The sequence below is a fragment of the Rutidosis leptorrhynchoides genome, chromosome 3 (assembly GCF_046630445.1).
Source record: "Rutidosis leptorrhynchoides isolate AG116_Rl617_1_P2 chromosome 3, CSIRO_AGI_Rlap_v1, whole genome shotgun sequence".
Taxonomy (NCBI): domain Eukaryota; kingdom Viridiplantae; phylum Streptophyta; class Magnoliopsida; order Asterales; family Asteraceae; genus Rutidosis; species Rutidosis leptorrhynchoides.
The window spans coordinates 248297800-248323093 of NC_092335.1; the positions used below are offsets into that span (position 1 = coordinate 248297800).

General features: G+C 35.7%; 2 protein-coding genes across 2 annotated transcripts; one reads left to right on the top strand and one right to left on the bottom strand.

Annotated features, from left to right (window-relative positions):
* Positions 1-14126: 14126 nt before the first annotated feature.
* Positions 14127-22717, bottom strand: LOC139897341 (CBL-interacting serine/threonine-protein kinase 20-like). The gene is made up of 2 exons (XM_071880041.1): positions 22662-22717; positions 14127-15657 (listed from the first exon to the last, which is right to left on the bottom strand). Exons 1-2 carry the CDS (start codon positions 22703-22705, stop codon positions 14202-14204), a joined length of 1500 nt encoding a protein of 499 aa, XP_071736142.1. The 5' UTR covers positions 22706-22717; the 3' UTR covers positions 14127-14201.
* On the top strand, positions 17209-23127 carry LOC139897340 (protein MALE DISCOVERER 2-like). Its single transcript, XM_071880040.1, has 12 exons — positions 17209-17352; positions 17453-17585; positions 17856-17927; positions 18106-18252; positions 18787-18930; positions 19033-19119; positions 19218-19624; positions 21300-21490; positions 21574-21706; positions 21803-21957; positions 22391-22582; positions 22667-23127. Exons 1-12 carry the CDS (start codon positions 17241-17243, stop codon positions 22925-22927), a joined length of 2034 nt encoding a protein of 677 aa, XP_071736141.1. The 5' UTR covers positions 17209-17240; the 3' UTR covers positions 22928-23127.
* The last annotated feature ends 2167 nt before the right edge of the window (positions 23128-25294 follow it).

The window sequence follows — 25294 nt, forward strand, 5'->3', positions numbered from 1 at the left end:
ATAACCAAAGTATTACAGAAACTTAACGAAATCTTCCAAAATATAAAAGTACTACTGGTAACATAAAGAACACTATGAAAATGAGAAAATTTAAATGTCTCTAATGGTTTCCAAAAATTCTTCATTGTGCCTCCTCATTCTTATTTTTAGTCGAACATTGATTTTTGAAATGCCCTACTCCTCCACAGTTATAGCAAGTAGGAACGATTGCATTTGCCTTTATGGTTGGAGTTTTTGGTTGATGGAGTAACAACTCTACAATTCTTAGCTACGTGACCCACTTTCTCACACTTGGTGCACTTGGCCTTACACCATCCTTCATGATGTCTCTCACATCTTTTGCAATAAGGACATTTTCCCTTATACAACTTGTTGAATTTTCCCTTATAAAGTTTGTTGGATTTGCTTTTAGAATTTTCTTGCTTCATCCCTTCTCTCTTCCTTTTTGCACCTTCTTTCTCCTTATGTTTGTCGATGAAATAGCTTGCCATACAAGCAGCTTCTTGTATGGTGCTCGGGTTCTCCAAGATAATATCTCTTCGGACTTCATTAGGCAACCCATTGATGTAGCATTGGATTCCTAGGTACTCGGGAGTAGCCATGAGAGCAAATTCTTGAAACTAGTTGGTGTAGCTCATGAGATTAGCATTCACCATTTCTATATTACTAAGCCCAGGTCTTTCAGTACTCTTGTATGTAGGGGGCGGGTAGTTTATGAAACTTTGATGAGAACGAATAGTCGAAAGGTTTCGCGGTATGCCATTGTTGCCATTGCCTTGAACAGAGGACTCGAACTTGGATTCTTCCTCAACTTCTTCTTCTTCAATTCTCTCCTCCACAAACTCTTCCTCCTTGTCATCCCCATCATAGTTATCATTAGTGTGGGATTCTTCCAGATGGGGGTAGTGTGGTGGACTAGCGGGGACATAGTTTGGGTGAGTTGGTGAAAATGGCGGGAAAACGGGTCCATAAGTCGGTGTGTGGACAGATCTTTCGGAGTAGGATCCATCGGACTCGTTGTCGGAGATGATGATCGGACTATTGCGAGACATCCTAAATGAATAGAAAGAGAGATTATTAGGTAGGTTCTAAAGATGACGCAAAAGCACGAATAAAATGTAAGGAAAAATGCACTAGAACTAAAACAAGAAAGGTTATAGTCCTATAGATTGCTAAGGCACCTAACTAACACATAAGGTACACATAAATGCAATCCTGGTTCTCTATAACAACCTGGCTCTGATACCACTCTGTCATACCCCCAAATAGGGCCGGGGTAATATGACTTCACAATATCACAACACAAGTATGTATAAACGAGAACGACTCTATATGAGACGTTTTTAATATAAACCAATGTATTAAAACAGCGAAAAGCACTAAGTCATTACAATTGTATACTTTAATGTTCTAATGCAATAATATGAATGTATATATGCGGACTCCAAAAGCAGCAAAGTCCAAATAGCAAATAATCTTTAGCAATCTTCACCTGAGACAAAACATGCTTAAAGTGTCAACCAAAAATGGTAGAGTGAACAACATAGGTTTAATAATTATAACAAGTTTTTAGACCACAAGATTTAGTTAGGGTTGACTGATATAAAATCAATCAATAGAATGAAGTGTGTTTATTAATATAATGAATATATTAACAGTGACCAATAAAGTTTGTTTATTAATATAATGAATATATTAACAGTGACCGATAAAGTTTATTTATTAATATAATGAATATATTAACAGTGACCGATAAAGTTTGTTTATTAATATAATGAATATATTAACAGTGACCGTTATTGTCAACAGACAAAGTATGTTTACTAATATAACGAATTATATTAGCAGTGACCGTTATTGTCAACAGACAAAGTATGTTTACTAATATAACGAATTATATTAGCAGTGACCGTTATTGTCAACAGACAACATGTAATGGATAAAATTTGAGTACTTGTGTCTAATCATAAAACAGTTTAAAAGCAAGCATGTGTCTCACCCCAAAGTTATAAAACAGTTAAGAAATAGAAAAAAGAGGGGCTATGAAGTTCACCTTAACAGCAGATATATATTCCATGCAAGATATATGATCGGAGTGTGTAATCAGGGATCTCAACCTAGAGATATAATGTTCGATTAGGTAATGTCTAATAGACATAAAATTTGTTTATTAATATAGTAAACTATATTTCGAGAAAGCTATATTCATATGAGTGAGAATATAATTAGTGTTTATTAGGTGTTACTATATAATTAAGTGTACATGTTATACTAATAATAGTATTATTAGTTACATTAATTATTCAACTATTGAGTAAGTTATCATTATGTGTTACATATATAATTTTATCTTATGTGATACATACATATATATTCTTTATTATTATTATCTATGTATATGTTCAATACTATATGATACATATATTGTAGGTGTATGTGTTACATATACAATAGTGTAAGATGGTACATATACCTACACTTATTACTTCTTATTATTATTATTAGGTTTACTATCTTATTAACACACATAATGAACATTCATACATACATTCACACGTACATATACATACTTATATACACATACATATACACGTATGCATATATTTACGTATACACACACACATATACACACAGTGTATGCATGCACATACGTACGTATGCATGCATGCATGCATGCACGTACACCATGATCATAAATACTTTACTAATCCATAATCATATTCATTATCAACTTTTAACACATAAAATCATAATCTTATTTATCTTTTATCTTTAGCCACTTAATTATCTATTTACATATTAGGATCAACCTAAACAATAACTAGCTTCATGCCTTATTCATAATCATCATCGTTATCCTCTTTTAGTTATACTTTTTAACCTTTTTCTTTATTCATCTAACTTATCCATAATCTTTTAAGTTTTATAATCTTTAATCTTATCAATCACTTTCATGACTAGTTTACTAATCACTAACCATTATTCTTTCATGCATATGAAATCATAACCCAATTATCATAACCTTAAACTAATAGCTTTAACATAAAACCATAAGTTTTTTACTTAATAACTAGTAATCTTTTTATCTATTCATATTCTTTATCTATTTAAATCTTCATACTAACTAGTTAATAACTTTTCATATAAAATCATAATCCTTATTCCTACATGAAATCATAGACTTCCTATTAATAACTACTCATAATACTTGATCCACTTACATAAAATCATAATCATTCTCCTTTTATCTTTATTACTAATCATCATATTTTATCCTATTACTCCACATAAAATTATAATCAGGATCTTATAATACTTATTCATTAATTAATCTTTACTTATAACATAATACTCTTTAATCATCTTATAAGTAATTTACTTAAACACACAATTAGACTAGAGTTTATTAGTTATACCTTAACAAGATTGGGAGTATGATGACGCGAAAAACAGAAGCAGAATTCAGACTGCAGCAACAGCAATATCGACCCAATTTAGGGTCTGTTTGGGTCCTCTTTGATCGACAGAAAACAGCAGCCAGCCAGGAAAGAAACACGCAGCAACTATGGAAAATCTTGGGCTGTTTTTGAAGGTGAATACAGTAGGAATAGCAGGCAAATTGCAGGGTTGTGATGGTGGGTTTTGTCGACTGCAGTAGGCTGCAGTTGAAGGGTAATTGTTCGACTGAAAACAGCAGGCTTAGGGACGTATTGGGCAGGCTTTTGTGAGGTTGTGAGTCGATTGAAAAACAGGCTGGGTGCAAGTGATTTAGTTGACAGGTTTGGAGGGTTATTGGTCGACTAACTTGCAGGTTTATTGTGGTGAGTTGAAACTGGAAATCACGAGGGTTTTTATAGCTTCAATTGTTTCCTAATTGCTCTTGGATTCAAAGGTTTCCTTGTTGATCAAGATTGGTAGTTTGAGTTTAATTAGGATTAGTCATTTAGAGATCAAGTTTATGATTTCTCATTTTTTTTCCACTAACGACCGATTCTTTTTATGATACATATGATTTTTTTTTCGGTATTCCTTATTTATTCAAGTATTTATATTTTTTTTATATTATTAATATTAGGGTTACTTTTATTTAAATACATTTTATTTATTTATTTATTTGTCCCTAACTTTTATTAGTTTGAATTGGTTCCAATTAGTTTGCATTTTAATTTGCATAGTTTATTACATGTCACTTTTAAGTATTAATATATATATAGTTTATATTATTTATTAAGTACCAGGGTTAGGATTTATTATTTAATATTAAATGGTATTATGGTTTTGTAATTAATAGGTAAGGTTAGGTTTAGGGTTTTATATCAGATTAGGGTTTTAATAATAATTACGATCATTTACTGTAAGTATAAATGTTTGTTTGTCGAAATAGATAACAACCCTAATGATGATGCACATAATATGACATTGAAAGCCTAAGGAAAACTTTAAAAATTCAGGACGAAAAAATGAGGGTTGTTATAGTTGTTAAGTTTTTTGCACGGTCGTTTTATACATTTTAATTAGTGGGTGTTATATAATATAACTAGATTTATAAGCTCGTGCGTTGAACGACAGCTCTAAAAAACAATATGCGAAAACATTAGTATTTATATTGATTAATAACATAAACGCTACTAATGAATACAATTACAATGCAGCACTCAATTATTTATAGTCAAAAATAACTGTAACAACCCAAACCAACCCTCGACCAAAACACGTGAAAATACAAAAAAAAAATTTCCTGTGCAACATACCCGCGCGGCGCGCCAGGTAGGGGCGCGGCGCGCCAAAGTGGTCTGTCCGGAAAGTTTTAAAATGCGAAAAAGATCGGTTAGTTCCCGACATTTTTAGACGACACGCTTTTAACCACACATTCAAATATGTAAAACTATCACGATTCAAACATAAAAATGATGTTTTACAAGTGGGGCCCACATCGGCCGTTTTACGAGTTTAATACAATCTACGAGTTTCGACCACCAAAAAGTTTAAGTTCCAAACTACACAATGAGCATGGCGTTTGGGATTAAACTACCCAACTATCGGTCAAACTCCAAGAGCTACTAAAGCCAAAAGCGTCCCCTAGCATCAAGCGGGATCTCTAGTCCAAAACGATGCCCTTACCCTTGTCCAAAACCGAACCTATAAAATGGTAAACAACGAGAGGGTAAGCAAAGCTTAGTGAATGCAATAATTATACGAATACATATATAATTATACCTACTTGCATACACTTACACACCAAACCGCAAACACACTAGCATACACACTTAGCTTACCGTCACAATAACGAGCTATAAATCACCAATACTACAAGCTAGCATAATAACCGCATATGAATATAACTCGAATAATATAATATGCTTACAACACAAATAACCATGGTTAACCAATAGTACAAGGGAACGGCGCTCGCGAAAACGCCATCGGTGTTCATAACATCCGTTAGGGCACTTAACACCTCGCACCACTAACCCCTAGGGTGGCACCTTAACACCTCGGCACATCACCCTGAGTGGCATCTTAACACCTCGATGCATCACTCATTATTTTTATGGAGTGGTGTCTTAACACCTCGACACTACACTCCTAGGTGGCATCTTAACACCTCGATGCTACACCCGAGTGGCATCTTAACACCTCGATGCTACACTCTTCACGTGAAACGTGGTGTCTTAACACCTCGACACTACACATTTCACGCTACAACAAATAGATACATTATATACCTACACATATAATTATTTCACTCACCTCAAAGTCTTGTGAAAAGATACCCGAGCTTGCAAGACCTCAAAGTAACGTACCTATCATATTATACACATCATCAAACGCAACTCAAGTCGGTCAACCAAACCCTTTCACCATTCTAAGCCATTTTGACCCAATGGTGCAATTTCAACCCATTTGCACCCTTAACCCTAAATTGGGTCAACACACACCAAAACCCTAATCATTCGTCAAGATGGGTTTAAAACACATTTAGGTCACAAGGCTAACTCGTTTTCATAATTGCTAGGCCACTTTGGTCATTAAAGACTCATTTGACCCATTTCAAGGTCAACACACCCATTTGGGTCATCCATACCCACTAACACCCATTTACATATTATTAAAGTGTTCTAGCACTAACTAACTAAATTTAAGACTCAAAAGTCCAATTAACACATTCAAACCCTAGGTTAGTCATCAATGAGCCTTCATAACCCATATTCACCCAAAATCCCCAAAATACTAACAAAATGGGTCTTTGGTTCATCACTAGCCCAAACCCTAACCCTTAAAGCAATTAAAGTAAGAAATTGGGTTTTATAACCTACCAACACAATCACCACGTAGCTATCGACTAGATGAACGACTTTATAACTTGCACCGAGACCCGATTCAACCTCTTTTACCCTTTAATGGAGCTTTCTCTCTCAAGGATTGCACTCTCTCTCTAGAGTTTAATTGGAGAAGATGAGGTTGTTGTGGGAGTAGTAAATGAGCTCCCCAAAACTGATCTAGGGTATTAGATTCGGCCCCAAAGTGAAATTACACAATTTCCCTCAAAATATCTATTTTAAAAGAAGAGGAGAATCTGTCTCAGACAGATGGCGCGGCGCGCCACCTAGCCGCGCGGCGCGCGACCTCCCAGTTCAGCATCTTTTGTCTTTTTAATTATGTGCAACAAAAACCCCAAACTTGAGTAACTCATATACACATATGTACACTACGAATATTCGGGTCTTACAACTATCCCCCACTTATTCGGATTGCGTCCTCGCAATCCAAGCCGCATGACACGAGGGAAGATAAACTAACACGAACTCTTCGGGCTCCCAAGTGAACTCGGAACCTTTACTTCGTCGCCATTGAACCTTAAAGGTCCTCACCTCTTTATTCCTCAACATTTTCACCTTCTCGTCAAGGATAGCAATCGGTTCTTCGACATATTCTAACTTGTTGTTTAGCTCGATCTCGTCTAAAGGCATCCATGAGGAATCATCCGCAAGACACTTACGGAGGTGGGAAACATGAAATGTATTATGGATCCCCGCAAGCTCTTCGGGTAATTCTAATCGATATGCAACTTCACCAACACGAGCTAAAACCTTGAACGGTCCAATAAACCGAGGAGCTAACTTTCCCCGTTTTCGAAATCGAATAATACCTTTCCATGGCGAAACCTTAAGCATCACCATATCGCCTTCTTGGAACTCAATCAATCGCCTACGTCTATCGGCATACGACTTTTTCCTATCTTGAGCCTTCTTCAAATGTTCCCGAATCAAATCGATCTTGCTATTAGTCTCTAAAACCAAATCGGTACTCCCGATCTCTCTTTGACCCACTTCTCCCCAACAAACGGGAGTTCGACACCTACGCCCATAAAGCATTTCGTAAGGTGGCATCCCGATACTAGTATGATAACTATTATTGTACGAGAATTCCACCAAAGGCAAATGCTCATCCCAACTACCACCGAAGTCAATGATGCACGCTCGTAACATATCTTCCAAAGTTTAATTCGTACGTTCGGTTTGACCGTCCGTTTGAGGATGATACGCCGTGCTCAACTTCAATTGCGTACCCATATCTTCATGAAACTTTTCCCAAAACCGAGATGTAAAACGGGTATCTCGATTCGAAATAATAGATATAGGAACCCCATGTCGCGAGACCACTTCCTTGATAAACAACTTAGCCAAGGTCTCTGACGATATCGCTTCTTTAATGGGAAGAAACAAAGCGCTTTTTGTCAATCGGTCAACTATAACCCAAATCGAATCGAATTGGGTTCTCTCCGTTTTAGGTAACTTTGTAATGAAATCCATGGTAATGTGCTCCCATTTCCATTTCGGGATTTCTAACGGTTGCAACTTACCATACGGCTTTTGGTGTTCGGCTTTTACTTGTAAACACGTGACACATTGCTCAACATACTTCACAACATCACGTTTCATGCCCGGCCACCAATAATCTTTCTTCAAGTCATGATACATTTTTGTCGCGCCCGGATGAATGGAATATTTTGACTTATGTGCTTCATCAAGTAGCACCCGTCGGTAATCACCCATATTAGGCACCCACACCCTTCCTTGAAAGGACAACAAGCCACGCGGGCCCATAGTAATGAACTTCGATTGGCCCACGATTCGTTCCACATGCTTATTGTGAACGTAAGCCTCTATTTGAATCTCGCCAAGCTTCTCAAGAAAATCGTTGGAAATAATCAAACGTAGCGACCCCACTTTTATCGCCGGATGTTGACTCTTTCGACTCAACGCATCCGCGACAACATTCGCCTTACCCGGATGATAAAGTATTTCACAATCGTAGTCTTTCACCACATCCATCCACCTACGTTGGCGATAATTCAAATCTCGTTGATTAAAGAGATGTTTCAAACTCTTATGATCCGAATAAATCGTACACTTGACACCATACAAGTAATGGCGCCAAATTTTCAACGCATGCACTACCGCCGCCAACTCAAGATCATGAGTCGGATATCTTGTTTCGTGTTCCTTTAATTGTCGAGAGGCATAAGCGATGACTTTACCTCTTTGCATTAGAACACACCCGAGCCCATTTAGCGAAGCATCACAATAAACCGTCATATCTTCCACACCTTCCGGTAATACTAACACCGGAGCTTGACACAACTTCACTTTTAATAATTGAAAAGCAATTTCTTGTTCGTTCTCCCAAATAAACTTAGCATTCTTCCTCGTCAACTTCGTTAATGGAGAAGCAATCTTAGAAAAGTCTTGGATAAACCGACGATAATAACCGGCAAATCCGAGAAAACTTCGGATTTCCGTAGGTGTAGTCGGTCGTCCCCAACTCTTCACCGTCTCTATCTTCCCCGGATCTACTTGAATGCCGTCTTTGTTCACAATATGACCAAGGAATTGGACTTCCCTTAGCCAAAATTCACATTTGGAGAACTTAGCATACAACTTCTCCTTTCGTAGCGTCTTCAATACTTCACGCAAATGACGTTCATGCTCGTTCATACTTTTCGAGTAGACTAGTATGTCGTCAATGAACACTATTACCGACTTGTCCAACATAGGTTGGCACACTCGGTTCATAAGATCCATGAATGCCGCCGGTGCATTCGTAAGGCCAAAAGGCATCACCATAAACTCAAAATGCCCATACCGCGTTCTAAAAGCCGTTTTCTCAATATCTTCCTCACGGACCCGCATTTGGTGATAGCCGGACCGTAGGTCGATCTTAGAGAAATACGTTGCACCTTGAAGTTGATCAAATAAATCGTCAATCCTAGGTAATGGATAACGATTCTTGATCGTCACTTTATTCAACTCACGGTAATCAATGCACATACGCATACTACCATCTTTCTTTTTCACAAATAACACCGGAGCGCCCCACGGTGAAGCACTCGGTCGAATAAAACCCTTCTCGAGCAATTCTTGAATTTGATTTAACAACTCTTGCATCTCCGTTGGCGCTAAACGATAAGGAGTTTTAGCAATGGGGGTAGTCCCCGGAACCAACTCGATGCGAAATTCAACTTGTCTTTCCACCGGAACACCCGGTAATTCGTCCAGAAAAACGTCTTCGAAATCACTAACAACCGGAATTCCACGAATGGGTGGCGGCTCATCACGAGTATCAACAACATGAGCAAGGAAAGCCATGCCGCCGGTAACAACATGACGATGTGCTCGTGCAAAAGTGCATATCGGCACCGGTCTCCTCCGCCTATCACCATGAATAATCAACTCTCCCCCACTTGGGGTCTTCACACGAATAAACTTATCATGGCATGCAATATCGGCTCTATAACGATCAAGCCAATCCATACCAACGACAATATCAAAGTCGCCCAAGGTCATTGGAATAAGATTAATTTTAAAGGTTTCGGCACCAAAAACAACATCACAATTTTCACACACATCAACCACTAGCACCGTCTTGCCGTTCGCTATTTCGACTTCTACCGGACGACTCAACTTAGCTAATGGTCTATCAAGTTTAGGCACAAATTTAGGAGACACAAACGACAAATTTGCACCGCTATCAAAAAGAATCCTCGCCGGATTAGAATTAACCATGAAAGTACCTGAGACAACTTCGTTCGATTGTTTGGCTTCATCATTAGTCATCAAGTAGTTGCGACCCCTAGCCGTACCCGCCGCCTTCTCTAACTGCTTCACATTATCATTTCGCAAATCGGGACACTCCGGCTTCTTATGCCCCTCTTTGCCGCAATTAAAACAAGTGATTTTGTTTCCGGAATGTGGTTTCGGACACTCACGAGCCATATGACCCGGTTGCCCACAATTGTAGCACGTATAAGAAAACCCACCGGTAGTACCCTTCTTTGCACTATTGACACTTTCGGCCCCCCTCTTGCTCTTGCTCTTGCTCTTCTTGCTTGAGGCGTTAGAGTAACTAAAACCTTCAAACTTTCTTTTGGAAAACATGAAATCACTCTTTCTTGGAACCTCCGGCTCAAAACCCCGAGCCAACTCGAACAATTCATCAAAAGACTTAGCCATACCCCGACTAATCTTCCCCTTGTACTCATCATTCAATGTACGGTAGAAATCCTTCATGAGCTTATGATCATCACCCACATATTCCGGGCAAAAACGAGTCTTTGCCAAGAATGTAGACTTGAGGGTAACCAAATCCATGGAACCTTGTTGTAAATGGTGCAACTCGTCCCGGATTCTATCGAGATCGGATGAAGTTCGGTATTCTCTGAAAAATTCTTTCTTGAACTCCTCCCATGTCAAGCCCATACATTGTTCTTCACCATACAAGTTGATTTTATCGTCCCACCACAACTTAGCTTCTTCGCGTAACATGCTAGAACCATACCTCGTCTTCCTTTCGGGAGGACATTCCGCGGTACGGAAAGCTCCCTCAATATCGGAGATCCAACATGTACTTTTTAAAGGATCCCGCACCCCATTAAACATCGGGGGTTGAGCATCCTTGAAGTTCTTGTAGTGGAAGTCCCGCCTTCCTTCACCTCCTTCACCGCGAGGGTAGATATTTCTAGCGTCAAGGGCCTCTTCGATAGTGGCCTTCATTCGTTCATTAATTAGATCGGTTATTTGCTCATCAACCGAATCTTGGAAGACCTTTCGAACGTCCGCAAGAAAATCCGATTTTAACTTCTTAAAGATGGCCTCAACCTTGGTTGAGAACTCGGCGTCCCCGCTTGTACTTCCATTATCATGTTCGGGACCGTTTCTCGTCTTCATTCTATAAAACGAATTAGGTTAAACCACAAAACGGAAGGACAGATTACATATATACTTACATATACGCCACACTACTCCATCTCGCTCAACAATCGTCGTACATTACTTGTTTGACACGATTTGCACTCGTAGTGATGGTAGCTAGTCATTACTACGCGAGCACGTCGCGTTAACTCGCTAGTACAACGTCCATCTCGCTTGATGATTGCTAAACACAACACAACAAATAGCGCATGATTAGTTCACATAAACCTATGCACTAACCATCCCGATCCAACCCAAAGTCCTACAAGTCCCGCATAAACGCGCACACAAAAAGTCTAAGTCTAGGCGCCTATCTCAAGTCACCTAAATCCCTTAGACCATGCTCTGATACCACTTGTAACAACCCAAACCAACCCTCGACCAAAACACGCGAAAATACAAAAAAAAAATTCCTGTGCAGCATACCCGCGCGGCGCGCCAGGTAGGGGCGCGGCGCGCCAAAGTGGTCTGTCCGGAAAGTTTTAAAATGCTAAAAAGATCGGCTAGTTCCCGACATTTTTAGACGACACGCTTTTAACCACACATTCAAATATGTAAAACTATCACGATTCAAACATAAAAATGATGTTTTACAAGTGGGGCCCACATCGGCCGTTTTACGAGTTTAATACAATCTACGAGTTTCGACCACCAAAAAGTTTAAGTTCCAAACTACACAATGAGCATGGCGTTTGGGATTAAACTACCCAACTATCGATCAAACTCCAAGAGCTACTAAAGCCAAAAGCGTCCCCTAGTATCAAGCGGGATCTCTAGTCCAAAACGATGCCCTTACCCTTGTCCAAAACCGAACCTATAAAATGGTAAACAACGAGAGGGTAAGCAAAGCTTAGTGAATGCAATAATTATACGAATACATATATAATTATACCTACTTGCATACACTTACACACCAAACCGCAAACACGCTAGCATACACACTTAGCTTACCGTCACAATAACGAGCTATAAATCACCAATACTACAAGCTAGCATAATAACCGCATATGAATATAACTCGAATAATATAATATGCTTACAACACAAATAACCATGGTTAACCAATAGTACAAGGGAACGGCGCTCGCGAAAACGCCATCGGTGTTCATAACATCCGTTAGGGCACTTAACACCTCGCACCACTAACCCCTAGGGTGGCACCTTAACACCTCGGCACATCACCCTGAGTGGCATCTTAACACCTCGATGCATCACTCATTATTTTTATGGAGTGGTGTCTTAACACCTCGACACTACACTCCTAGGTGGCATCTTAACACCTCGATGCTACACCCGAGTGGCATCTTAACACCTCGATGCTACACTCTTCACGTGAAACGTGGTGTCTTAACACTTCGACACTACACATTTCACGCTACAACAAATAGATACATTATATACCTACACATATAATTATTCCACTCACCTCAAAGTCTTGTGAAAAGATACCCGAGATTGCAAGACCTCAAAGTAACGTACCTATCATATTATACACATCATCAAACGCAACTCAAGTCGGTCAACCAAACCCTTTCACCATTCTAAGCCATTTTGACCCAATGGTGCAATTTCAACCCATTTGCACCCTTAACCCTAAATTGGGTCAACACACACCAAAACCCTAATCATTCGTCAAGATGGGTTTAAAACACATTTAGGTCACAAGGCTAACTCGTTTTCATAATTGCTAGGCCACTTTGGTCATTAAAGACTCATTTGACCCATTTCAAGGTCAACACACCCATTTGGGTCATCCATACCCACTAACACCCATTTACATATTATTAAAGTGTTCTAGCACTAACTAACTAAATTTAAGACTCAAAAGTCCAATTAACACATTCAAACCCTAGGTTAGTCATCAATGAGCCTTCATAACCCATATTCACCCAAAATCCCCAAAATACTAACAAAATGGGTCTTTGGTTCATCACTAGCCCAAGCCCTAACCCTTAAAGCAATTAAAGTAAGAAATTGGGTTTTATAACTTACCAACACAATCACCACGTAGCTATCGACTAGATGAACGACTTTATAACTTGCACCGAGACCCGATTCAACCTCTTTTACCCTTTGATGGAGCTTTCTCTCTCAAGGATTGCACTCTCTCTCTAGAGTTTAATTGGAGAAGATGAGGTTGTTGTGGGAGTAGTAAATGAGCTCCCCAAAACTGATCTAGGGTATTAGATTCGGCCCCAAAGTGAAATTACACAATTGCCCTCAAAATATCTATTTTAAAAGAAGAGGAGAATCTGTCGCAGACAGATGGCGCGGCGCGCCACCTAGCCGCGCGGCGCGCGACCTCCCAGTTCAGCATCTTTTGTCTTTTTAATTATGTGCAACAAAAACCCCAAACTTGAGTAACTCATATACACATATGTACACTACGAATATTCGGGTCTTACAATAACCAAGTTTCATGAACTTGCTCCATACCACTAACAAAGTAAATACAGTTTAAATAAAACGATTACATGTCAAAGAGATACACAAAAATAGTCTTATCATCTTTATTCTGAAGGAATATTTATGATGAGTATCCAATTGTTATGAATATGCCTAGCTATATTTGGGTTGAAATATAATCCCGGCATGCCAAAAGTTTCCACACTAATAAAAGAACGTAGCACAATTCAACATGTAGTACTTGGTAGGTTAGACTTCTTTAGAACCGTTTTTAATCAGCATAAAACAGAAACAGTGAAATTAAGAACATTAGGAAACAAAAAAAGAACAATCAGAAGTAGCAATACCGTGGGTGAAAAGGTAGTAATAATAAACGTAACCAGCTTCCATAAATAAACGTTATCAGCTTCCATAAAAATTTGAAATACAAAACCAGAAATATTACTATAATACTGCATTAATTCATCATCTATGCGAATAGCATTTACAGATTCACATCAGTATTGCTAAACTTATGCTGATCATTACATAATTAAACAAAATTTATTTTGATGATGAAACTTGCTGATGTTCTGCTGGTTTTGTGGCTGCTGCTGCTGATGCCGCCGTTTGTTGATCACCTTGCCAAGTCCAAACAATGTCTTTTAAACTCGGTTTCAATCCTTGATCACAAAATTTCTCATATTCAATCGTATCACCAGCCAATTTCTTCATTTCAACCATGTGAAAACTCGGCGTTACTTCAAATATCTCTGCATCTATCGCTAATTGCCCTTTTCTGCCTTCTCGAGACCCTTGCATTCTTACAGTTCCTTCAGGCATTTGCGTAATCTGAAACCTCTCAGTTGAAGCCACTTCTTCTAATTTCGACATTATTGTCGACGCTGAGTTTTTAGTAGTGAAACGGGCTTCAGGTTTCTTACTTGGAACTTCGTCATTTTCAAATAAAGTTGAAAGATTGAATCCTTGAGAAAGCGATATGATATCAAACGCGTTCATGCTAGTAGGCTTTAAAGTGTTCATCGACGAACATTTTCTCAATGATCGATCATTGAGTTCTTTAAGTTCTGCAAAACTACTCTTTGGGCTTTCTATGTATTTAAAGACGTTATCGTCATCATGAAAACTTTTTGGTATATAATGAGTTTCAATCTTCTTGAATCCCTTTTGAAACCAAGGATTTTGCATGATTTTCGCTAATGTCATCCTTGTGTCGGGATTAGGATCAAGAATTTTCGAAAGCAATTTCTTGACTTCGGGATGAAACCATTGCGGGCATTTGAATTCTGCTTTACTTATTTTCTTATACATTGTCATTAAATTAGGGTCACTAAACGGAAGATAACCAGCAAGCAAAACGAACAAAATAACCCCACACGACCAAATATCCGCCTTTTCACCATCGTAACCTTTTTTGTGAATAACCTCGGGTGAAACATAAGCCGGTGTTCCGCACGTTGTGTGCAAAAGACCATCGTTCCTTTTAGAATCAACCAAAGCGCTTAATCCAAAATCCGTAACTTTAAGGTTTCCAAATTCATCAAGAAGAAGATTTTCTGGTTTGAGATCGCGATGGTAGACCCCGCGACTATGACAAAAATCAACGGCAGCAACTAATTGTTGAAAGTATTTTCGAGCCGCATCTTCTTTTAACCTCCCTTTAGCAACCTTGTTAAAAAGCTCACCGCCTTTAACATATTCCATTGCGAAATAAATCTTATTCTTGCTAGCCATAACCTCGTAAAGTTGAACCACATTCGGATGCTTAACCAACCTCATAACGGATATTTCTCGTTTGATTTGATCAATCAAACCGTTTTGCATTACCTTTTCTTTGTCAATTACTTTAACCGCAACACTTTTATTGGATTTAAGCTTTCGGGCATGGTAGACCTTTGCAAATGTGCCCTGACCGAGAAACCTTCCTAGCTCGTATCGGTTCATCAAAATGTTCCCGTTCTTCTTTTCCATTTCTAGACCTTTTTTTCCCACTTTCAATCTTATAAAAATATAAACAATGATTAGAAACAATACGTAGAGAGATCAAAATATACAAGAAATTCAAGATTTAATCAACAATGAATGAATGGGATCAAGGGGGCAACAAGAAATTAGAACCTTGCCTCCAATGCAAGAGGTGCTAATTAAAATATTTCCCCTTGAGAGAAGCACAAGGAAGAAGAAGAACAAATACAATACAAAGAAAACAGAGAAAAAAGCATCATCTTATTGAACAAATAAATTTATGTGGCTAAAGTAAAACTGATTGGTTAAGATTGTGACCATTAAAAGTGATTCTGGAATTAGGAATACTATTTATAGTAACATACTATTTGAAGTATAACAACAAACAAATTAAAATAAAATAAAAATAAAAATAAAGATATAAAAGAAAGAACTTTTGTTTAGTGAGGAAAATATGAGAAACTTTATGTGGTTATATGAAGAATCTATGGACTTAATGGATAATGTTTTCCATGTTTAAACTACCAGCAATTTTATTTTTTTTACTAAGGTGGCTTTACTGAGTTATTGCGTGATCGTTTTCGATTATTTTCTAGACAGAAAAATCTTTGTTTTAGTTACTTTTGGTAATCTAACATGTAATCGACAATTTTTTTTTTTTAAGAAGAACTCACTCAATTAAAAATAGTACACCACAACACTCGAATTCATAACCTTAAAATTGATAAGTTACCTTGATACCACTAAAAAGACTTTTAGTTCTACTCCGTAATTGATAATTTACAATATCTGATATGACAAACATAAAATTTATGTTAAACAATTATGGGACTAATGGAATGGATTAGTAGATAATATCCTTTTGTATAATTTTAGATATGTAAGGGGTTAAAATGAAAATATAAGAAAAAATGTTTGTAATTCTCAGAGAAACCAAGAACAACAGAGAGAAGAACATTGATTCTTTTTCCCCCTTATTTCAGATGGTCAAAAAGAGGGTCTTCCTCTGAGATCATTCTGAAAAGGGCGGTCAACATCATTCATTCAAGTTTATTCAAAAATTCATCATTATCATCTTCATTAAAATCATCTTGATCTTATTGCCGGTCTTCACATTTTTAGGTACATTCTATTTTAACCAACATTTCCCCCCAAAAATTGATTGCCTAGAATACGTTTTGTACCAAACGAATAAGAATTAATATGAAGAACTTCAGATTCATAAGATTTAAACTAACTATTCAGCCCTAGTTTTTGGTTATATGTTAATGCAATTTATGTGAAGTTTGTAATACCGTTGAAGAATTTCACTCCAAATTTCTGTTACGGAAACTATACAATGGAGGGATCCTTTCTTTATTCCTTATATTGTTGATTTTGCTTGATGGGATAACGAAAAAAATTAATATCTATTTGATTGATTTCTTCTTATTATATTCAGTTTATTTTATTTATTTATTTATTTATTTAATTTTTTTTTTTTTTTTTTTTTGAGTGATCACTGGCTGATTTATTCATATATTCAGCAGAAATTGTGTCAAAAAGGTAAGCTGGCTCATTCAGATAGCTTTTTTGGGGTGTTGGCAGAAACAATTGCTGCCTACACCATAACAACTTATGGTCACGATTACTATGGGGGTTAGATGGACAACATATAAAATTCAGTATTCTTGTTTCCCAATTTTGATTCTACTTCTAGCTCATGGGTGTTCTTCCTTGAATCTCGAGGGTAAGATTGTAATTATATTATGAAACAGAATTGGCTGTTTGATTAGCATTTGGAAGAATATGAATGTTTGAATTAATTTAGTTTCCGAACCGAAATGCAGGAGCAGCATTGTTGGATTTTAAGGAAAGAATTTCGTATGATCCATATGGAGCATTTAAAAATTGGAATGCTGATGATTATGATCCGTGTTCATGGTCTCATGTTGAATGTGTGTTTGGTCACGTGCAAGCTCTGTAAGTCTACCCTGTATGCTATTTTTTAATATTGATAATGCAAGTTAAATAGCCTATACCCTAGCTGTATCGGATGAGAGGAACTCACTGGTTGTGGGTTCAAGTCTCACCTGAGACACATGTGTACATATTTCGTGTCATGGTTAGAGATGTTCGTATACGTTGCTTGATTAGTTAATATTTGGTTATACTTCGTTTGTATCCTTATGTAGATCATGTGTTAATTTCACATTATTTGAAATGTTATTATGTCTTTCTTTTGGTGTGAAGTGATCTTAGAGGGCTATGTTTGGAAGGAGTACTTGCACCTGAGTTAGGGAATCTAACTCACTTGAGACGCCTGTAAGTGTTGTTTCTTTATTAGTTTTGCATGATTATATTATATAAGTATATTTATATCCATATCCATATCTATATCTATATCTATATTTATTTATATATTTATGGGTTCTGAATAATTTACGAGGAAGGTAAATTTATATGATAATTGAAGATATATGAATTTTGTGTTTTTTATCAGTGTGCTCTCACAGAATCATTTTTCTGGAGTTATTCCTAAAGAGATTGGTGAACTCAAAATGTTAGAAGAATTGGACTTAAGAGATAACAACAACTTGAATGAAAACATACCACCAGAGATCACAAGGATGCAGCCATTCAATTTTTTGTAAGTGATGTAACAACTTTAAGGCTACTACTCTCTATACTATTTTGTAGTTGCTTTCATATTTAAAACCAAACTACCCTCTTGACTATCGTGTTTTATTTAGATGTTTATCGATAAAAGAAACCTATACCCGAAAGCAAATTTTCCTAAACTGTTATAAATGTTAAGGAAATCCTTATACCAGATCCTGTATGACTACAAATTTCAGTTTAGTTTGTTTCTTTTGAAAGAGGTAAAGTTATGGACTTAAGACACCTATAAACGCATAAATTGAGATATACGCGGCCTAAACAGGACTCCAACCGCTAGGTCATCATGGGATGGTTTGGGACCCTATAACTCTTAAGTCTTATCTATTTATGGGTTTTATTGTATTTTCAAAATGCAATAGAAAATAATCATTATGGCTTGATAATGTAGGCATTTTGTTATAACACTGATGTTAAATTATGTGTTCATTTGACTTAATTGTCAAATATTTGGGTCACATAAAAAGATAATTTATAGGGTGCTTATGTTTTCTGTACTCCTCAGATTGTTGTATAACGATAATCCTGAACGAAAAGTTTCTCAACGATTCGAGAGCCTGAATTATCCATACAAGTTTCAATTTGATGATAACCTTACATTCAGTTTTGCAAATGCAATTGGGTTTCTAAAAAGGAAACTTGGGCACAGGTAAGGGATTTATATTTGTAAGTTGTAACTTAATATGCATGTTCATCTTGAAAATTAGATTTGTTTTAAATTAAATTATAGTTTTCTAACAAACTATTACAGTATATGGCAGGTTGATTTCAATCCTGCGGACTTCCTTCTATCCCCATTTACAGAAGCTGTCATTAATTACCTTAACCCGTTTCAACTGTAAATTTAACTATGATTTTTAAGTTCATTTATTAATTTTCGTACAAATTATTATTACTTCGTAGTTAACACGTTTATCTGTATCCTTCAATCATTAGGTTTAGCAAGATCAATATGTGTGTTAGTGAAGAAATAGTCCAAAATGTACACATTGATTGTAGCGTTATAAACCGTAAGCTAGTTGAAGAGCCTGCAAATCCCGTGTCTGCAAATTCTAACAGCAAAAGTAGCGGATCTTTACCTGGCGTTCGAGTGGACATTGTTAAAGTTGAAGATAGTACACCTCCATCATCTGATAACTCCGGGTCAACCTCTAATGGAGATTCTTCTGAAAGTCAAACTAAGACTTCAGATATGTGGTTGATCATGATCGGAGTGTCTTGTGTAGGTTTCATTCTATTTACTATTGTGGCTATTTTGTTCATAGTTGGAAATCGAGGAGTGAAGATCAAATGTCTTGGGAGATCTAGACTTAAAAGACAACTGCAGAAAGCTTTTATCAATGGTAATTTTGTTCTTACTAGTTTTAAAGGTTTATAATCGATATTGTAAAAGTCGGACGACGAGTCGGTTTGGGGTATAGCCCATCCCGAATCGCCCAAAAATGCTTTAAAAGACAGTCAAAGCTGAAAAGTCTGGTCAAAGTTTGGCTGAGTTGGTTGAATCGAGCCAAGGGTCTGAGTCGGTGAAAGTCAAAGTTCGGTAAAAAAATTTATTTATTTACAAAATTAGATTTTGTTCCATAGTGCTTTTAATCAAGAGGGAAGTAGATTTTAGAAGGAAAGGGGAAGTAAATTTCTTTTATTAAAAAAAAGAAAAATTCACAAACAATAAGATCAGGTGAAAATATGAACATTTAAAAAAGACACTTTGTGATGAATGATATTATTTTGACCAGAAAACGCTCGAAGAATAACATTCATCACGATGAATGTTATTTGTGATCGTGATGAATGTTATTCTTCGAGCATTTTCTGGTCAAAATAATAACATTCATCACTACATGTCTTTCTTAAATGCTCATATTTTCACCTGATCTTGACGTTCATAACTAGCTTCTTAGAAAAAATAAATAAAATAAAAAAATTTACTTCCCTTTTAAAATTCACTTCCGTCTTGATTAGCCCCCTTGTTCCATATATCTATGTTTGAAATATTTATGTATTATGTTTGATATATTTATGTGTAATATATATATATATATATATATATATATATATATATATATATATATATATATATATATATATATATATATATATAGTGGTAGGATCAAGAGGCAAGTAACCAATCGGGGTGAAGCGTGGGGAAGCAAAATTTATTTTATTTTTTCGTTTTTTGAATAAACTTTGTTCACGAACATTATAAATTCGATGAAAATATGAACATTTAATAAAGACACTTTGTGATAAATGTTTTTATTTTGGCGGGAAAACACTCGAAGAAGTAATATATAACAATTATCGTGTTTTTCGAGCGTATGTTGAGGTTTTAGATATTAGGGTTTATAGGGTTTAGATATTAGGGTTTAGAAATTTAGGGTTTAGGGTTTAGATTTAGGGTTTAGATTTAGGATTTAGATTGAGTTTTTAATACGAACGGTTTAGAGTTTAGGGTTTAGGGTTTGGTGTTTTGGGTTTACTCCGTAAACCCAAAACCCCAAACCCTAAACCACCAAACCCTAAACTCTAAATCGGGCTAAATTTTACTTCACAAAACATGAAAAAAAAAAAAAAAAACGTTAACATTCTTCACGATCAATATTATCTTGAATGTTATTTTTGTCGATCGTTTTTCCGCCTAAATAATAACATTCATAACGAAGTGTCTTTTTTAAATGTTCATATTTTCGTGTGATCTTGATGCCGGAAAAAAAAAATTCAAAAAAAAACGGAAAAAAAAAAATCTTTGCTTCCCCCCGATTGGTTACTTCCCCATTGATCCTGCCCTTATATATATATATATATATATATATATATATATATATATATATATATATATATATGTTACGGAGTATTTATTACTAAAAGTCAAAATTGGTCAACGCCTGCCTTGTCTCCGTCACGTCCCCGACTCGTCCCTCCAAGGTCCCGACTGACTCGTTCCCGACTTGCGACTTTTACAACCTTGGGTGCCATAGTACACGGTTTCGGTGATAATAATAGCTGATAAAATCTCAGGTGTTCAGAAACTAAACCTAACAGATCTAGAAGCGGCATGTGAGGATTTCAGCAACATTATTGAGACGATGGACGGTTGTACGCTTTTTAAAGGGACATTATCAAGTGGAGTTGAGATATGTGTTGCTGCAACCACCATTACTAGACTTAAAGACTGGTCGAAACATGCAGGGTTAGAGTTTCACAACAAGGTTTACTTTTATCATAGAGTTATCCAAACTTATTTATATTAAAAAATTAATTAAATAAATAATTTTTGCTCGAATTCTGGTAGATTGTAACACTAAGTCGAGTGAACCACAAGAACTTTGTTAATCTTATTGGTTACTGTGAAGAGGACGAACCTTTTGTTAGAATGATGGTGTTCGAGTACGCTCCCGATGGCTCCCTTTCAGAACATCTACATGGTAATTAATGATCTTCGTGGTTTTGATATTGACTGTAGAGAAAACAGGTGTATACAAACATTATATATACTTATAAAACTCGATTTTGATTTACAGTTCAAGAAGTAGAGCATCTTGACTGGAGATCAAGAATGCGAATTATAATGGGAATAGCGTATTGTCTTCAGTACATGCATGACTTGAGTCCTCCAGTTGTGCACTTGAATCTTGATTCGAGTATGATCTATTTAACCAACGATTATGCTGCTAAAGTAAGCTTAACTATTACAAATTACTTCTTGTCTCAACATTATGTCGGTTTTAGTTTAACTAAAGTAAGCTTAACTATAATTTGCAAAAAAAAAAAAAAATCTCTACTCGGGGGAGTACTCGGTCAAGACTTTATAGGAGTACTCAACAACTCAGAATGTTGACCAAGTTTGACTTTGACCGTTTTGACTTAGTTTTTACCAACTTTGTTTGATTTTCCGAATAATCTCGAGTTTTAACCAATTTTCTGAGTAATCCCAGTTTTGACCGAGTTTGACCGAGTTTTGACCAAGTTTGACTTTGACCGTTTTGACTTAGTTTTTACCAACTTTGTTTGATTTTCCGAGTAATCCTGAGTTTTGACTGATTTTCTAAGTAATCCCAGTTTTGACCGAGTTTGACCGAGTAATGTAATTCTGAGTTCTGTATTTACAGGTTGGTGATTTAAGTTTCTGGAGAGAGTTTTACCCAAAAGCAAAGACATCAGGGCTGAATGGTTCAGTTCATTCTACTCAGCCAACACTTGCTAATAAAGAGATGAATGTGTACAGTTTTGGTATTTTATTGCTTGAAATTATATCAGGGAAACTTCCAGTTTCAGACAAACTAGAGTCACTAATAACATGGGTAAGTTGATGAAACATTGTTAAATAAAATGTGTAACGAATTAAGTTCAATAATCATGATGTTTATTTGTATTAATTACCTCAGGCTGAACAATTTTTGAAAGACAAGCAAAACACTAGTCATATGATTGATCCGATGTTGAAGTCGTTCGAGCAGCACGAACTTGAAGTTGTGTGTGAAGTAATTGAAGAATGCATTCAAGAGGACAGTAGGCAGAGGCCAACTATGAATGAAGTAATTTCGAAACTTACACATGTTCTTGGGATTTCACAAGAACACGCAAACCCTAGACGCTCTCCTTTATGGTGGGCTGAACTGGAGCTCGTATCCGAAGATACAACATAGAAAAAGGAAAGGATCACATTCAACTATCCAATGACGCACATGATTCAGTTGGGTTCTATTATCCAGATGAAGGTTAACATTTTTTTATGGAAGCTATTGTTCGATAGGCTTCCTACTCGGTTTAAATTTGTCTCGAAAGGTTTGGTTGTATTTGTTAGCTTCTTTTTTAGTTGTATTTGCTAGCTTCTAATAAAGTTTATCGTTATAAAAAATATATGGCAAGTCTTCGCTCGAATCAAAGTCAAATAAATTAATGGTCATATTTTTTGGAAGATGATTTTCACACACCACTTTTTGATCCCTATACACTTTTGTCTCATAGGTTGACAGTTATGCCTCTAGAAAGTTGAACTTATATTATTATTATTATAAATATAATTAAGGGTAGATTAGGTAATTAGGTGTACATGGACTAAAATGTAGTGTGTGAGAATCATATCCCATATTTTTTTCAGGAGAAAAAATTAAAGTAACTTTTTATTGAAAAACTAGCTTAGTGCCGCGAATTTGTGGGGCTATTTTATTGAATTAAGCAGGTATTGATTTTATGTGAGTAAATGTGAATAATTTTTTTATTTTTCATGTGTTGTAGTAAACTCGACATTCATATAATATTTCTATATAGTTATTGAGCAAATTAGAACCAAAAAACGCATATCTACAGGTACAAAAGATTCGTTGTACAGTAAGGTGGTGTTTGTTTTTATGATTGAAGACCTTATTATGTCTTATGTCTGCGGGCGGGCAGACATTTCTATTGAAGATGGTTTGTTTTTCTGAAGACATAAGACAAAATAACGTCTGCGAACGTCTTCAAACTTGCAGCTCTAAATTAGTGCTTCCAAACTTAGAAGACATTTTGATATACTCCGTAAAACCTTCATATGTTCTTTTTATTCCTTCACCTCCCACCAACCCAACTCCACCTCTAGTGACGATACCTTTTTGGCCGCACCCGTTCTGGCGATGACGGCAGCCTCTCCGGCCGCAACACTCCCGGTTGCTCTACCTCCAGCCCACTAAATTGGTATATAATTCTTTCACATTTTCTTTTGATTAATCTTAAAATTGTTTTTGGGTTTTAATTTGTTGTTTGGAATAACATCTCTGGGTGTAGGTACGATTGTTGTATCTCTGTTTAAACTAATTTTGTTGAGATGTGACTAATCATGGTTGGATTTGAGATCTAGAATATTTTGACTAATCGATCAAAACGATATTTTTTTGTTTGAGTTTGAGATTTTGATGAGCTTTGTCAAAGTAGCTTGGTTAATAGTTAACTATTCGTTAAAACGTCATAATTGTATTAATTCAAAATAAGATTGACTTTTGCAGACTAAAAAACAAACAGTCTTTTGTGTTCAGCTTACAGACCTTTAGACCACATTTTCTCTACAAATGTGGTTCGCAGATCTTCAGACAAAAACATCTTAAAAAACAAACAGCACCTCACAAAATTCATAAAATGGAACATTCTGCATCAATTAAGTTCATAAATACACTCTACTATTGAAATTCAAGATAACATGTTCAAACATATACTATTAGTGGGTGATGTCCCAAAACCTCACACCTTATTCCAACAAAAACATCTTTAACATTTTATTTACTTATTACTTATATATATATATATATATATATATATATATATATATATATATATATATATATATATATATATATATATATATATATATATATATATATATCTATACATTATTATAAAGCGCGTGCCAATAATCCTATGTGTCAATTTCTCAATTAATCTGAATTAAATAATCATACGTGTCATTTTCTCAATTAAACTGAATTAAATAATTTACTTACCATTTTCTTAATTAGCATGAATTAAATAATAGTAACCGCCTAAAATAACTTCCTAAATTAAATAAATATCCTTAAAGTATATATTAATAGAAAATAAAAATTCAAGTAAATTGTACGCCTTATGAAATATTTAATTTTAATTTTAATCTATCTATATAAGAAATCCTTAAACTTTAGTAACATTTAATTTTAGTGTCGATCCATAAGGATCTTATTATAATATAATATGAATTATTAAATTAATAGTTATAATTAATTATTAATTTATTTTTATTATTATCTAATATTTACATATTATTATTTATATTTATTGTTTATGAGTTATTATGAGTTACAAAGGGACCAACGTACAAGTCTTTATTGAGACATCTACTCTTTAAAACAAATACTTTTTTTAAAAATATATTGAAAAATTATAGTTATTAACTTAATGATGATTATTAAAACTAACAATTATTATTTGATTAACTAGCCACTGTATCAAAAGATCTATTTATTGAACAAAATAATCAATCAAATAATTGTCAAATATAAGTTAAA

What these genes read in the sequence shown, in the direction of transcription:
- LOC139897340 (XM_071880040.1), top strand. Translation starts at nt 17,241, where the DNA reads ATGGTCACGATTACTATGGGGGTTAGATGGACAACATATAAAATTCAG. An exon ending in CTAACTCACTTGAGACGCCT is followed by an intron (nt 17,928 to 18,105) that starts GTAAGTGTTGTT and finishes GTTTTTTATCAG; the next exon opens with TGTGCTCTCACAGAATCATT. An exon ending in CCTTTCAGAACATCTACATG is followed by an intron (nt 21,707 to 21,802) that starts GTAATTAATGAT and finishes TTTGATTTACAG; the next exon opens with TTCAAGAAGTAGAGCATCTT.
- LOC139897341 (XM_071880041.1), bottom strand. Translation starts at nt 22,705, where the DNA reads ATGACTAGTGTTTTGCTTGTCTTTCAAAAATTGTTCAGCCTGAG. An exon ending in CAAAAATTGTTCAGCCTGAG is followed by an intron (nt 15,658 to 22,661) that starts GTAATTAATACA and finishes TATTTTTATAAG; the next exon opens with ATTGAAAGTGGGAAAAAAAG.